A 14,810-nucleotide genomic window follows, 5' to 3' on the forward strand; every position below is an offset into this window, starting at 1 on the left:
CATTACCCACTTCATCTATCTTTTCAGTACGAGCAGTACGGCAAGGGAATGTTTTAGCTGACTTCTGACATCAATACAGTTAAAACTAATATACTTCAAGATGTTACATCAGATAATCAGACAAATGCCAGATGTCAATGTTCATTCACACTTCTGATGGCTCAAATTAACGTGACGCTGAAAAATTGAAATCATTTCACTGAAGCATCACATCTGAATTAGTTGCCTTCCAAAGTAAAAAAAAAATGTCTTAAGAAATAACTTTTAATGTGACGTTTTCATTCATTCATTCATCTTCCGTACCGCTTCTCCTCACTAGGGTCGCGGGCGTGCTGGAGCCTATCCCAGCAATCTTCGGGCACCCTGAACTGGTCACCAGCCAATCGCAGGGCACATAGAAACAAACAACCATTCGCACTCACATTCACACTCAGTGGGGCAATATAGGCTCAATATCATGTTTGATATGTGAAATAAGAGTGAAACAATGACTGCAATTAGCAGCATTAATATGAACTACTCAAATCTATCTTATCTACAGACAAGAAAATATTATTTTTCTTGTTACCTTGATCGACACAATCGGACAAATGTCCCATGATTGTAGACCTTTGAATACCAGATGCAATTTCATGCTAGCAATGTATCGATACAAACTTGCCTAGCCAAAACTAAGGTGCCCACAAAGTGCAGAGCCACATGGCGCTGACCACATTTGACAAGTTTGGAGTTAAATCAATTTGGAGATGCATGAATGAATTTGAATATTATGCCAGACAAAGTGAACTCAAGAGGGACAAGGTTCTCAGTGAAAGTCATTTTTCACTCATTATCATATCTGACATTTTTGTCTTCTCAGTGATTCCAATGGAATTGTCTTGAGGGTGATTAATTTGCAGAAAGCAGAAGCTTTATACCACGTTATTAATAAAATACCAAATAACCTCTCCACTTAATACAAAATGTGAATGGAGCTGCCTGAGGTAAGCTTTATCAACCACTTTGAATCTCTAATTTCCGAATCGTTAATCCAGATAATCTCTGCGGTCTGCTTGATGCAAAATCAACAACTGCGCTTCTAATAACGCAGAAACAGCATTGCTATTGAAATGATATTCAAATGGGAGAAGTGTTTTGGTAGAAGAGCTGATGTTCTTTTTTTTGCCCCTTAACTCCCAACAAAAAAGAGAAACCAAACACCAGGGCAAGATGGTCCAGCCAAAGATCTGCTGACAGTCTTTGGCAGGAGGAGATTTGATTTCTTCAACGAGAGAACAAATTAAGGAGGAACAGATAAAGTGATAACTCACTGCAGCAGCAGTAAAAACAAAATGATTCTTCAAACGCAGGGAAAATTATGTATTTTCTAAACTCATCCTCTTTTTTTCAAACTATACAATTTATATAATATATAATTTTCTTTTCCCATCTTTTTCCTATTTGGGGTCACCATTTTGGATGAGCGTTCTCCACTTTTAAGGCTCATTCCCTTATATGGTTTGGCATAGGTTTTATGGATGGATGCCCTTCCTGATTCAAACTACTTATTCGGGTTAAGTCGGGCTGGTATGTAAATCTACATACCGTACTTGCAAACCAATAGTTGTGTGTTTGTGTCTAGGCGTGGTCGGACTCGCAATCTAAATCCCCAAATTGCTATTAGCATTGATAATAACGAATGACTAGCGAACCCCGATTGAATCGTTACTCCTTGTACTATTCCCATATGTCATTGTCCAACAATCCAATTTGATTATTTGAAAACTACATATAGCCCCCTGGTTAAGTCCTGGTTGCAACTTTTTTTGGGGGGGTCGCAGAACACCAGACAACGTGCATGACAACATTTTGCCTGGTGCGTTTTCGCAAAGGCTTTTCCTCCGGAAATAGCTGTTACCAAAACGCTTCTTTTTAGCTTAAAAAATGTTGTTGTTTTTTGCCGCACTCACGAATTAACTCTATTTAGCAGAAATTTGTTCGTAGCACTAGTTTCTAAAATGTGTTTCATGAGTGTGGAAGGGTAATTTTAGTCTTAAACTATAGATATACTACAGCAATCGTTAATCACAGATTTTCACTCAGTTTACCACGAAAGACAGGGGTTTACTTTGTTGGGATATGGGTCAATTATGACTGAGCCCTATGAACTCTGCCTAGTAACAAGTGGCCAGCCATACATGACGTGTTCATGGAAAAAAATAAAACTACTCTTGTCATCTACATAGCTGTGCCAGCTAGACATCGCAAATTTTAATTCACTGGTGATGTTTGCGAATTAACAAAAAGCACATGAGACAGTACGAGAAAGTATTGTAATTTCCAAGGTATGTACTACAGCTAATGTTGCTTTTCCACACCATAATTGCCGTGCTGTCTTCCATTTGTAGTGGTTGTTTTTCCAAAATACAGTATTGCCTTGAGATATAAATTTAATCTGTCCCGTGACCATGGTCGTAACTCAAACACTTGTCTCTCACATAATTTTCATCCACTGAAATGAATGGAAATGCCATTTAATTAAATCCTTTCCAGCCTCCCTAAAAAAAAAAAATTTTGTAATGTGTTTAAAATAACACTCTATTATATTGACTTTATAAACATATACTCATAACATTTAATAATTTAACAATTTAATAGAATGTAAAGCATTTAAATAATTTCATCATCAATGATTCATTTATTGTGACGCCTTCTGGTGTGTGCGATTAGCCACCGGTGGACAGTAGAATACAGTCATGTAGACACAAATGCAGAAGCGTTTCGCAGTTGCTGTAAGTGACTCAGTAAACTGCACTAATATTAGTCATTTTTTTTGCAGAGGATGAAGAATATATGCCTGTCAGTATTGTTATATTGTCTGTCGACACGTGTTGCTCCACCTTTTGTATTCAAATATCTGTTGCTTAAAGGGTTATAACACCGCAACTATTGATGCTATTCGTTAGCCCGTCTACGGCGTTTTACATTGTTATAGCATTAAACTAGGGCAAGGCAAAGTTGTGTAGTTGTTCTAAGTATACAGTGAGAAATTCTCTTTGTTTTATGTTTAGTTTGTCAACCCTGTGACTATCGATTCTATTCGCTCGCCCATACATGGCGATTTGCATTGTGTGTTAGCATTACGCTATCTGACGGCAAAGTTGCGTGGTTGTTTTAAATAGTTTAGTTTAGTTTTAGTTTAGTTTAAATTTAGTTTAATTTGGAGTGGCAAAAAACAACTTGAACTCACTTGAAGAATTGTTTTCTATCTGCCAAACTGCTTTTTGATGTCTTATGAGTTGAGTTGAAGTCACTGCTTCCATAGAGCATTGCGCAGTGTACAGTATGTCAAGTCTGCGCTCGCAAGTCAAACAAAAAACACCAGCCGAATGACGACTCTTAGCTCGAAAAACTTGCAGGCCTAAGTCGAGTCACTCGTATCTCAAGGCACCATAGTAGCATTAGAAAATGCAAAAGTCTCGTTGCATTCCATGGGTCCATCGGAACGAGACATGCTTTTACCTCTACATTGGCCAAATTTGTTTTAGCAGACTGACGGCAGCAAGAAAATGGACTGCTGCAGCAAAGGGCAGACTGCAGAATATAAACCGGCAGCTAAGAAAACATAAGAGGATACCAGGGTAGGTTAATCCTGGAGTGTTGTTGTCCTTTATGTATAATGTGTATCCTCAAAAGTAATGACACAGTGACAAGCAGTGGGTTTATGTCACATGTATAGTATAAGCTTGGCCCACTTGGAACTGCTTCTGAACAGGTACCAAAATCAATTGTGAGTAGAAGCTAATTATCTGGAAAAAGGGACTAAGTGGTTGATGGTGAACCATTTTTCCTGTCAAAAAATTAACCCGTGCATATTTGCATGTGCTTGTGTGCGTGAGTGCTTGCAGAATGGCGACTCACCCCTGACAAAGACATAAGTGCTAACAGCCGTGGTGCCGTCAATGATGGCCTTTACATCCATGTAGTAGCAACGATAGTAGCCGGTGTCCCGCGCCTGCACTCTGGTAAGGATCAACTTCTTGCAATATGGCCTCCCACGTTGACCTGGACACTCAATGACCAGGACTGCCCTCTCCCCCAGGGGCCTGGCGAGAGGGGCCTGCTGGCCCTGACGCTCACTTCGCTTCTGTCCCACCAGAGACACGTCAGGCCAGGCCCAAGTTAAAATGTGTTGACCCCTGAGGAGAGACCAATAAGGGTCATATTCAAGTTCACTTCAAGGTGAATGTAAAATAGCAATGATGTTAATTTCAACAGCATTGAAGTCTCAGTTATAAATGGTTGAAGATTTAAACCTACAGTAGTCGAAATTGTTTGCATGTGTTAGTGGATGCCTGTTGGGTGTGGCCTGTAATTTCCTCTGTGCATCGATCCACACATCCCTGTTTGTTTTATGGCTTAAACTGAGTTACACGAGCACATTTAAACCTGCAGGCACTATGTGAGCTCTCTTTCCACCTACGCATGTCCACATCTGCGGACAGTTCCAAATGATGATGACTGGAAACAACTCTGGAAATGGAGATAAAAGTATACTTTGGGCTATTTTCCAGTCATTGTGTAGGGTCACTTTTTGGATCATTTTTCTTTGTAAAAATGTGATTGACACTGAAGAGTTCCCAGAAGATGCTGAAATTTTGCACGAGAAAGACCATATAAGATCCATGCTGGGAAAAGTCCAAAAAATGATTCCAAAGAAGTCAATTTTCAACCTGCTGAAAGAAAATGTGAATGATTGACAGCTTGGCAGCAGAATGCATAGATATCGAATGATGATATAACTGTCCTGTTTTGAGAATTAATTCAAATGTTCGCTGAATTTTAGGTGGAAAAAGTATCTCAGTGTTGACAATGTTTGTTTTTTGTGTCGAGTTTTACTTTCTATTTATGCCATTTTCTTCCTGATGAAAAGTAGACATGGTCATTTGCGCGGACAATGAAAGCGCTATGTTGTCTCAGCATTTCATGCCTTTGCTCGACTGGTTGTCACGGAAGGATGTAATACGTAACCAAATAGCACCTCCAGTTACAATGCTTTCAAGGCTGGATTCTGTATGAGGTACTAGGCGTTTCAATGAAAAAGCTTGACAAAAACATTGTGAAAATTGCGTGCCTTGAATAATACATTGTAGCTCTGGGCATTGTTGTGAAGTCAAAGTCTGATTTAGCTGTCATACAACCAAAACAATTCATACACAAATACTGTTGCTGCCAAAGCACAGCACACGCTTACCTGCATGTGATGGTGAGTGTTTGATGGACCGGAATCACGAGGTCGTCTCTGGAGCCGTCAAGAATGGGCGGCGTCATAGAAAAGCCGATCACTAGACCTGCGGGAAGGCACAAGAAACCTCTGTTGGATTCATGTCTCCTAGATATAGGATCAAGTGTTTTAATGGAACTGCTGTAATGCTGTCAAATGTCAGACACACTTCAGAAACCTGTGAGCTGACCTGACAGCAGCCCAGATGGCAAGTTGTACAATTACATTTACAAGCTATGAGGAAATCTAGGGTTAATGGTTTCCGGGCTTTCGCATTTAGAAACAGCCCGACAGACAAACCGTAGGTCATTCAGGAGGTCATGCAACACTCCTGACTTCTTTTCCTTGAAAAGATCCCACAGACCATTTTGCATTGGTAATGTCAGTCATTCGGTCTGTAGGAACTTGGACTTTGGGATTGCAGGGTCACGCGAGTGAAAAAAGCGAGTGCAAAATGCAAAGTGTACGAAAGCTCCCACAAAGACAGCATGGATACACTAACTGAATTAGTGGCTCACCCAGCACATACATCACCAATACATCACAAATACTGCTCAGACCACCATGTCGACAACGTTACTGAGCAGTCAAGTATGTGACGCTTATCAGAAGTTAACTCTGTTAGCAAATCCTAATGTGTGTATCTAATCAAATTCAAAGCAGCTCTGATTACCTTTTGGCTTTGACATAGTGTTTTATAGTGTAGTCTGGCTGTGGTTTAAAAGTGGCAGATTTTAGCCCAACCTAGTATAGTCTTTGTTACTAGCTGCATAAATTTCAATAAAAAATGGTGACATGAAAATTCAAGTACAGCCAATAAAGGACTCCACTTCTGCATGAAAATCATTCAATTGCAAAGATATCATGAATCACACGCCTATGCAAACTCATTCTACCAACAAATACGCTCCACAAAGAAGAAAGAACGTTCTCCAACGTTTTGTGCACAAAAAACTGTAGAGACTCTTCATCCTCAATGTCACATCATCATATTGTTGAAAAAACATTAAATTCTTTTTCTTTTGTCTGGTCAAAAGTAACGAAGCCTTGTGACTTTTCAAATAGTAAGTGATGTAGGTCCTGCACCTCTGTACCGGTACATGGACTAATTTCATATCTCCAGCAGTTTCACATCGATGGCTTTATTTGTGCCTTATTCCGAACAAAAAAACAAATTATACCAGTGGTGTCAAATGTACGGCCCAATGGCTACAACCAGCCCATCAAGGGGTCCAATACGGCCCGTGGGGATGAAAAACATCAACTGCAATTTTTCAATTAAAGCAACTTGTGGCTTATTTTGTCCATTGGATGGTGCACTGATTAAATGACCCTTTTCCACTTAAATGATGTTCTGAAATTGGCTGTTACACAGAATGTGATGCCTGAAAATGATGCACTTGTGAAGACTAAAAGATGCCACGTTTCAGGAGCAAAGTAAGTGTACTTCTTATCAGATGCTCTGCTACCTTTGCACTGTAAACAATACAGTTCTGTGAAAATGAATACCTGTGTTGCATAAATCAAGTTGAAACTCTCTGATACTTTTACTTTGTGAAAGTAGCCCTCATTTTGTAAAAAGAGATGGAGATGCATCCTGAAGGCTAATAATTGTTTGTGCCCAATACTCTCTAATGTGCTGTCTCCTTGGCAATGAAATCAGAGCTCCACTGCCAAATAATGCAAAAAAGAAAAGAAAATAAGTAAACAAACAGAAAACAGAAAGAAGGTCCGACAGGAACATAGTCAGACAGTACTTAAAATCAAAGTTACTGTTATTCTTATTAAGACAGTATGATTGCCATTTGCTCGTTGGTTTATTAATACAAGAACAATTGTATGTGCTGTATAAACCCTGAATTTAAAAAATGTGAGGCAGAAGTGGTCAGCGCTATTACACCGTGCTGCCCTACCACTGTTCCACCCGTGTGGTCGAGTCCTGTCAGTCTATTGCTAAAATCCTGTTATTCACCACAAACCTGCTTACTAACAAATAGAAAAAATAAAATACAAATAGGCCTCCCCATTTTTTCTCACTTTTATTAGAGGAATTCGTTATCTCTTTTTGCTGTTTCAGTCGCAATGAAGCCATTTCTGCCACCCCAACCCTAGAATTAGAATTGGTATCATCCCTTCGTTTTACATTATCATCCCTCAACCAGGACATTCATCGGATGGGCAAATCAACATAAATATAGTCCCCTTTATTTATAATTTTTTTTACTTTTGTCAACCTTGGCGGTTGCCATTGTGTTTAGTTATTCAAGTACCAGGTTGTTTGGCTTTAAAAAACATTAAAAATCACCTCCATGCGATTGCTCCTCCCACCAGTTATCGATGATTACCGGCACTTTTATAAAAAGAAATTACCAAAATAACTTTAAATTAATCCAAAGTCTCTCGGATATACTGTATACTATCATGAAGTGATGGCTACAGAAATAAGAGTAGTGTACCTGTATCCATGTACAATCCACACTGATGTGGGGTTAATCATTGGACTCAGATGTAGTTGTCAGTGTCTTTTTTTTCCTTAAACCAAAAAAGGTACGTTGACAAACTGTCAAAGTCATGCGCCAGTGATATTAAACATGAGCACCCCAGTAACCAGTCACAGTACCCTGAAAGGTACTTTAGTTAAGACTTTTGTCCATGACCAAGACTGATGGCATTCGGTGTTGCTATAAAAAAAAAAAAAACATATCCAAAATGTAAAATACATACTGAATACAAATAAAAAGGTGCACAGTGGTCACTGAAATTACGTGAAACTGACGATAATTTGTCAAAATACATATTAAGAAACCACAAAGCTTGTGGGAGATGTTTCCAGACACAAAATTGAAGGATAGATAAAATGAACCCTGCACCCACTGCCAAATCTCAACTATTAAGGTATTCCAGGAGTAAAATGTGGTACCCAGTGTCAGAAAACTTCCTTCAACAGAATAATGACTCAAAACAAATAAGTAAAAATGCCAAAACCTGCCATATGGCTAAAATCAAAACACTGGCCTGTTCTGAAGCTAAATCCTACTGAACATCTGTGGAAGACGTTGAATTATGTACTCTGGAGAAGGCCCCCTTCAAACTTGAGACAGCTGGAGCAGTTTGCTCAGGAGGAGTGGTCCAAAATACAAGTCAACAGGTGCACAAGTCTCTCTGAGAGTTACAGAAATAAATTGATTACAGTGACTGCATAAAATCCATCCATCCATCCATTTTCTGAGCCGCTTCTCCTCACTAGGGTCGCAGGCGTGCTGGAGCTTATCCCAGCTGTCATCGGGCAGGAGGCGGGGTACACCCTGAACTGGTTGCCAGCCAATCGCAGGGCACATAGGAACAAACAACCATTCGCACTCACAGTCATGCCCACGGGCAATTTAGAGTCTCCAATTCATGCATGTTTTTGGGATGTGGGAGGAAACCGGAGTACCCGGAGAAAACCCACGCAGGCACGGGGAGAACATGCAAACTCCACACAGGCGGGGCCGGGGATTGAACCCGGGTCCTCAGAACTGTGAGGCTGACGCTCTAACCAGTCGGCCACCGTGCCGCCACTGCATAAAATGGTTGTGCAAAAAGATATTAACTCGAGGGTACAATCATTTTTCAGTCCAGTTTCATGAATTTGTTTTTTAAAAAATAATTATGTTGGGCCTGAAAAAAAGCAATGCCTGATTTACATTTGTTCATCCATTTTCATTTTCAACACCGCTTATCCTGGTTAGGGTTGCGGGGCGCTGGAGCCTATCCCAGCTGACTTCAGGCGAAAGGCGGACTACACCCTGAACTGGTCGCCAGTCAGGCGCAGGGCACATATAGACACGGACAACCATTCACACTCACATTCACATTCACACCGTCACTGAGTGGGAACTGAACCCTCGCTGCCTGCACCAAAGTCAGGCGAGTGTACCACTTCACCATCAGTGACTACATTTGTTCATTTTTAGGATATTTCCATTTCCAATTACAATACTTGTGCCATTTTCAAAATATTTCAGAGATCCATTTTGTTCTTTCTTTAACAGAAGTGCACCAAGGATTTGTATTTCTGAGTAAATTCCAATGTACATACAGAAGTGTTGACATTATTATTCATTCTGGAAGACGTTTACCGTGTGATAAGCCTCCAACGTGACAGTTTTTGATTGTTGCTTGCCATCCCAATCAGTTGTGAGATCATCTACTGACAAACAGGATGCAAATTCTGAGCCTGTTTTTAATTCCATGACTGACTCGCATGCTCTCAAAAGCCCAACATCAGGTCATGAACACAAAAGCAAAGACGCGCTTGTTCAGCCTTCAGCTTCTGTTATTCAAAATTAGACTTATAGCAGTCACAGCAAAGGGAAAAACAGCATCACAAACACATTGTAAAAACTCCATTCCTCAGGTATAGTATTTAGCGTATCATTTGAATATGGGCACTTCTCACATAGTCGACTTCCGGTGTGGCTTTGAGGTGAATTCGAGAAAACAGACTTTGCATAAATTTAAATGAATATGAGGTAATTTTTTGTAGCTCTGTTATAAACTTCTAATGGACGTTCTGCAAAATCATAATGTGGGGTCATGCGGCCCGAATCTGATACTCACTAAGACTTTTTTTTTTTTTTTTAATGCTCGCTGGAAAGAAGGCAGTGTAAGACTCCTCCCATGATGTAAGTTTCTCCCATATGACGTCAGGCTTTTAGTTACGTGGTGTGGAAAAATGCATAATGCCATTAATAATATCCATCCATCCATTTTCTGAGCCGCTTCTCCTCACTAGGGTCGCGGGCGTGCTGGAGCCTATCCCAGCTGTCATCGGGCAGGAGGCAGGGTACACCCTGAACTGGTTGCCAGCCAATCGCAGGGCACATAGAAACAAACAACCATTCGCACTCACAGTCATGCCTACAGGCAATTTAGAGTCTCCAATTAATGCATGTTTTTGGGATGTGGGAGGAAACCGGAGTACCCGGAGAAAACCCACGCAGGCACGGGGAGAACATGCAAACTCCACACAGGCAGGGCCGGGGATTGAACCCGGGTCCTCAGAACTGTGAGGCTGACGCTCTAATCAGTCGACCACCGTGCCGCCCTATTAATAATATCTTTCATCAAATATGATTTAACGCTCACCAAACCTCATTGTTGAGTGATTTGAAGCCAGAGTATATCAAATGCATTACTCGACTTTTCGTGTTAATGAACATTTTGAACATAGTGATCTTTCCTGGTTTTTAAATTAATGACACTTGCATATAAATGTTGTATTTAGCTAGATAAATGCGTGCAAGCTTGTTTTTGCAGGGACAATTTCAGTTGGTGGAGTGCCAAAATATTTAAGCGCTTTAATAAGAAATGTTTGGTTTATCATTCTCAATAAATCATGAATTCATCAAAATGTGTTATTGTTTAACCACTGACTGTACATGATTTACTGTACAAGGCCAAACATTGTCGATTTAATTAACTTACAGACTTGATGTAAAAGTCATAACCTAATTTTGGTCCTCATCACATAAAGAATGATGTAATAATTTTGTGATTAATAGCATAATGAGTAACATTGTGACATTCAATCATAAATTAAAATGTTAGAGGTCACCAAAATGTGTAAAGAGAGGTGAATATATCAACTGACAGGAATAGAATGATAGGTGTAGTCTCTCGCTATTACAAACGTTTATGTTTACTATAGCCGTTACTGTCAATAAATCTGTGAATTCTGAACTGATGATCACTGTTGATAGTTTCTGATTAACTAGGTTCATTCATTTACAGCTAATCGGCCAAACTCACACATTCTTCTCAATGAATACCAATAAGTAATACTTTTATCATATAAAAACTCTCGAGTTTTGCATACAAAGGGCTCTATTTTCGTGACCGGCATAAATGCGACGCGGCAGGCAACGTAAATATGCATGGAGGCGGGTCAGTTTTGTTTTATTTTGCAGACACATGCGAGCTGGCGTATTTAAAAGAGGGATGTCTGTGCCGTTGTGGCAGTGAGCACGCCAATCAAAGCGGCTCCTCTCATTCCCTTTGAATGCCGCCGGGCGCACTCACAGTCTCGCATGGAGACATCTCTGTGCGGAAGATGACATGGCGTAATTGCAGTGATCCACGCATTGCCATTGCTCTTGGCAAGTGTGTCTACATACAACATGAGCGGGTACCCTTATTAAATACAGAATAAGCTAGTGATAATCGCTGGCGACTTAAATAAATCGGTGGACTCCATGTATCTATGCCCACCCCGATTGTTTGTGTCCTCTCCCTGCATAGCTGTGTGCCAGACAGTGGGATGAGGATGGTGATGATGGGAGGATGATGATATGTCTGACATTCACAACACATGTCCGCCGGGCTTGCGTATCTGTCTGCCAGTGCCCTGATCAAATTCACCAAAATCGAATTACACCAGCTGTCTAGTGTACTGCGGCGGATTTAGATGCGACCCCAGCATATGTAGATTTAGACTGACTTTCTGCCACCAAATTGTCACTTTGCTGGGCACGTGTCAAGGAACATACCTTCGCTGCGCCGAAACGCCCAGCATTTTTTAATCTTTAAAGAGGTCTTTTGTTTAATCAGTTTTCAGTACTTTAGGAGCAGTCATTTCATTGGTAGGTCAAAGTCCATGAGACTTGACCAAAAGCAATTGTTTAATTTTACCGATTGTTAAAGTTGTTAATGTGAATGTTTTTCTGTTTTGTCCATCCAATGACAATGGACAATGACGCCATTTCTGGATTTGCCGCTAACCTACCCTGGTATCCTATGAAGTGGAAAAACATACTGCTCCTAACAATGTAGAGTAGAACTGGTACTGTGTTGCAGAGAAGTGGAGAAGCCAGGAAATGGGGTAACTCTTTTTTATAACTAGCTGTCTATCGGCTAGCTATCGGTTGAGCTTGAGCCTACTGCAGCTGACTTTGGGCGACTGGACTGGTCAGCAGTCAATCTAGGCCATGTAAACAAAAAAACATTCACAGCTACAGTATGGACAATTCGGAGTCTTGAATAAACCTAACATGCATGTTCATGGAGTGTGGGAGGAAGCTGAAATACTTAAAGAAAACCTACACAAACACAGGGGGTAAGATGCAAACTGCACAGGAGGGCCTGAGCCACGATTTGAACCAAGAACTTCCACCTTGCTTCTCCGTTTTTTAACTATTTAAGTGGAAAATGTCGGTACAATATATGAAATTGAACTATGTCTTCACAGTGGCTTTAAACTAAATTACACTTCACCGGAACTAATTATTCCTTACTGTTGCTTTAGCAAAGCTTTAGAAAGGAGATCAGGCCCAGGACTGGAACTGAGCTGGCCAATTTGAAGAAGCACACAGAAGGAAGTGTTTGGCAAAGTGATGAAATAGATCGAGAAACCTTTTTTTTTTTTTTTTTTTTTTTTTTATATACCATGAAATGCATTGAGTAAATCTGTATATAGAGGTTGACTATGACAGTGTTTGTGTGGTTATTTTTCCAATGAAAACCATTCCAACTGACCATTGATTGTATCTGCATTTTCAGAGAACTTTCTGCAGAACATCACAGCACAGCATATTCCAGGAGGATTACCTAAAAACTGTATAGCGGCTGGCTTGTTGACAACCATGTTATTAATTGAACATGTGGCAGGGGGCCAATAAATTAAAAAAAAAAGGTTCATGCTCTCATTTTCCATGCATTACTGGAGCTGGTACAGAGATAAGCATGCGGTCTTTCACATGCTATGATCGGTACACACTCTAAAGTATGATTAAATCACATCTGGCAGAAAAAAAGTAAAAGCTCACTTAGTATTTCTTCGCGAAATCCAGACATTTCTCCTGAGATATGCAGCGTATTTGCTCTTATGAAAAGCCATTCTCACTGTGGAAGTAATGTGCTTTCACCAGCTTTCCCAAGCAAATACAAAAAACCCTGAATGGCCTATAAAACTTTTCAGGCTGAAGTAAAAGCGAGAATAACATTATTATAGTACGTCTCCAAGGCCTGATACAAGAAAGCTTTTCTACCATGTGGAGAAATTAGTCCTTAGAACTACAGAAAAAGTTTAGGCCTTTAAATATGGTGCATTACAAACCATATTTAATGCTACATAAGAGATTTTCTTTAACTTATAATATATATAATATATTGGTTTACTAGGCAGCATAGTTTTATAGGGGTTAGCACGTCTCCCTCACAGTTCTGAGGTTCTGTATCTGAATCTTTGCTCCTTCCTATGTGACTTGCTGCCTGAACCACGGAGCACAAAGTAGAATAATAGTCCTGCCTGCAAGAGCAAGGAGAGCAATTCACCCTCCCAAAGTACTGAAACAATAACAATTGATGGAATTTACAATGATAGCAGAAGTCATTTTTGTACATCTGGAGTGAGAGGCTTTACCAACAGGATGAAGTGTCTCTTATGCCCACCTAAAGTGACAGTACAGTACTACTGGCATTCAAAAACTACCCAAAAAGAGCACATCGAGGTCAGTTAAATTATTTGGTATTAATCCATTGAAGTCAGAATGTCAGTGTTGTTTTAGTTAACAGCCAGCTGTTAGCCAACACATATCTTTAACTTAACCACTGAAGTAAACTAAATAAAATTAAAATAAGGCAGCACGGTGAACAACTGGTGAGCACATCTGCCTCACAGTTCTGAGGACCGGGGTTCAAATCCCGGCCCCGCCTGTGTGGAGTTTGGATGTTTTCTCCGGGCACTCCGGTTTCCTCCCACATCCCAAAAAAATGCATAGTAGGTTGATTGAAGACTCTAAATTGCCCTTAGGTGTGAATGTGTGCGCGAATGTTTGTTTGTTTATATGTTCAGTTCAGGGTGGGCCCCCCGGGTGGGCCCCCCCCCCCCCCCTTCTCGCCCAACGATAGCTGGGATAGTTCTCCAGCACTGTACACACACGCATACACACACCCACACAAAGGAGAGATGCATTTCAAATATCGTACCATTTCTTTAGCTCCCCCCTCTGATGGAACAGAAAAGTCAATGAATTTTTAAAAGCAACACCACTCAAGCAGAGGGTTCATCTGCCAAGAAAATAGGCTTATTCCATGTATACTCATCGCAGATAATGCAATTCATTATATCAGTGGGCGGCACGGTGTACCACTGGTTAGAGCGTCTGCCTCACAGTTCTGAGGACCGTGGTTCAATCCCCGGCCCTGCCTGTGAGGATTTTGCATGTTCTCCCCGTGCCTGCGTGGGTTTTCTCCGGGCACTCCGGTTTTCTCCCACATCCCAAAAACATGCATGGTAGGTTAATTGAAGACTCTAAATTGCCCGTAGGTGTGAATGTGAGTGCGAATGGTTGTTTGTTTATATGTGCCCTTCGATTGGCTGGCCACCAGTTCAGGGTGTACCCCGCCTCCTGCTCGATGATAGCTGGGATAGGCTACAGCACTCCCGCGACCCTTGTGAGGATAAGCGGCTCAGAAAATGGATGGATGGATTATATCAGTGCATTAAAAAAAATACATCAACGATACTATCGTTTATTGTGATAGTTTTTGGTTAAATATATCGTCT

General features: G+C 40.6%; 1 protein-coding gene across 13 annotated transcripts in view; it reads right to left on the reverse strand.

Moving 5' to 3' along the window:
• flt4 (fms related receptor tyrosine kinase 4) overlaps nucleotides 1-14,810 on the reverse strand; it is an 87,522-nt gene that overhangs the window by 30,941 nt on the left and 41,771 nt on the right. For all 13 annotated transcript variants that reach the window (XM_061786657.1, XM_061786663.1, XM_061786654.1 and 10 more), the window contains 2 exons: nucleotides 5,234-5,330; nucleotides 3,901-4,178 (listed from right to left, as the gene is read on the reverse strand). In XM_061786657.1, the coding sequence (XP_061642641.1) occupies nucleotides 3,901-4,178; nucleotides 5,234-5,330 (375 nt within the window). The remainder of the gene's footprint in view (nucleotides 1-3,900; nucleotides 4,179-5,233; nucleotides 5,331-14,810) is intronic.

This window comes from Phyllopteryx taeniolatus, chromosome 10 (assembly GCF_024500385.1).
Source record: "Phyllopteryx taeniolatus isolate TA_2022b chromosome 10, UOR_Ptae_1.2, whole genome shotgun sequence".
Lineage (NCBI taxonomy): Eukaryota > Metazoa > Chordata > Actinopteri > Syngnathiformes > Syngnathidae > Phyllopteryx > Phyllopteryx taeniolatus.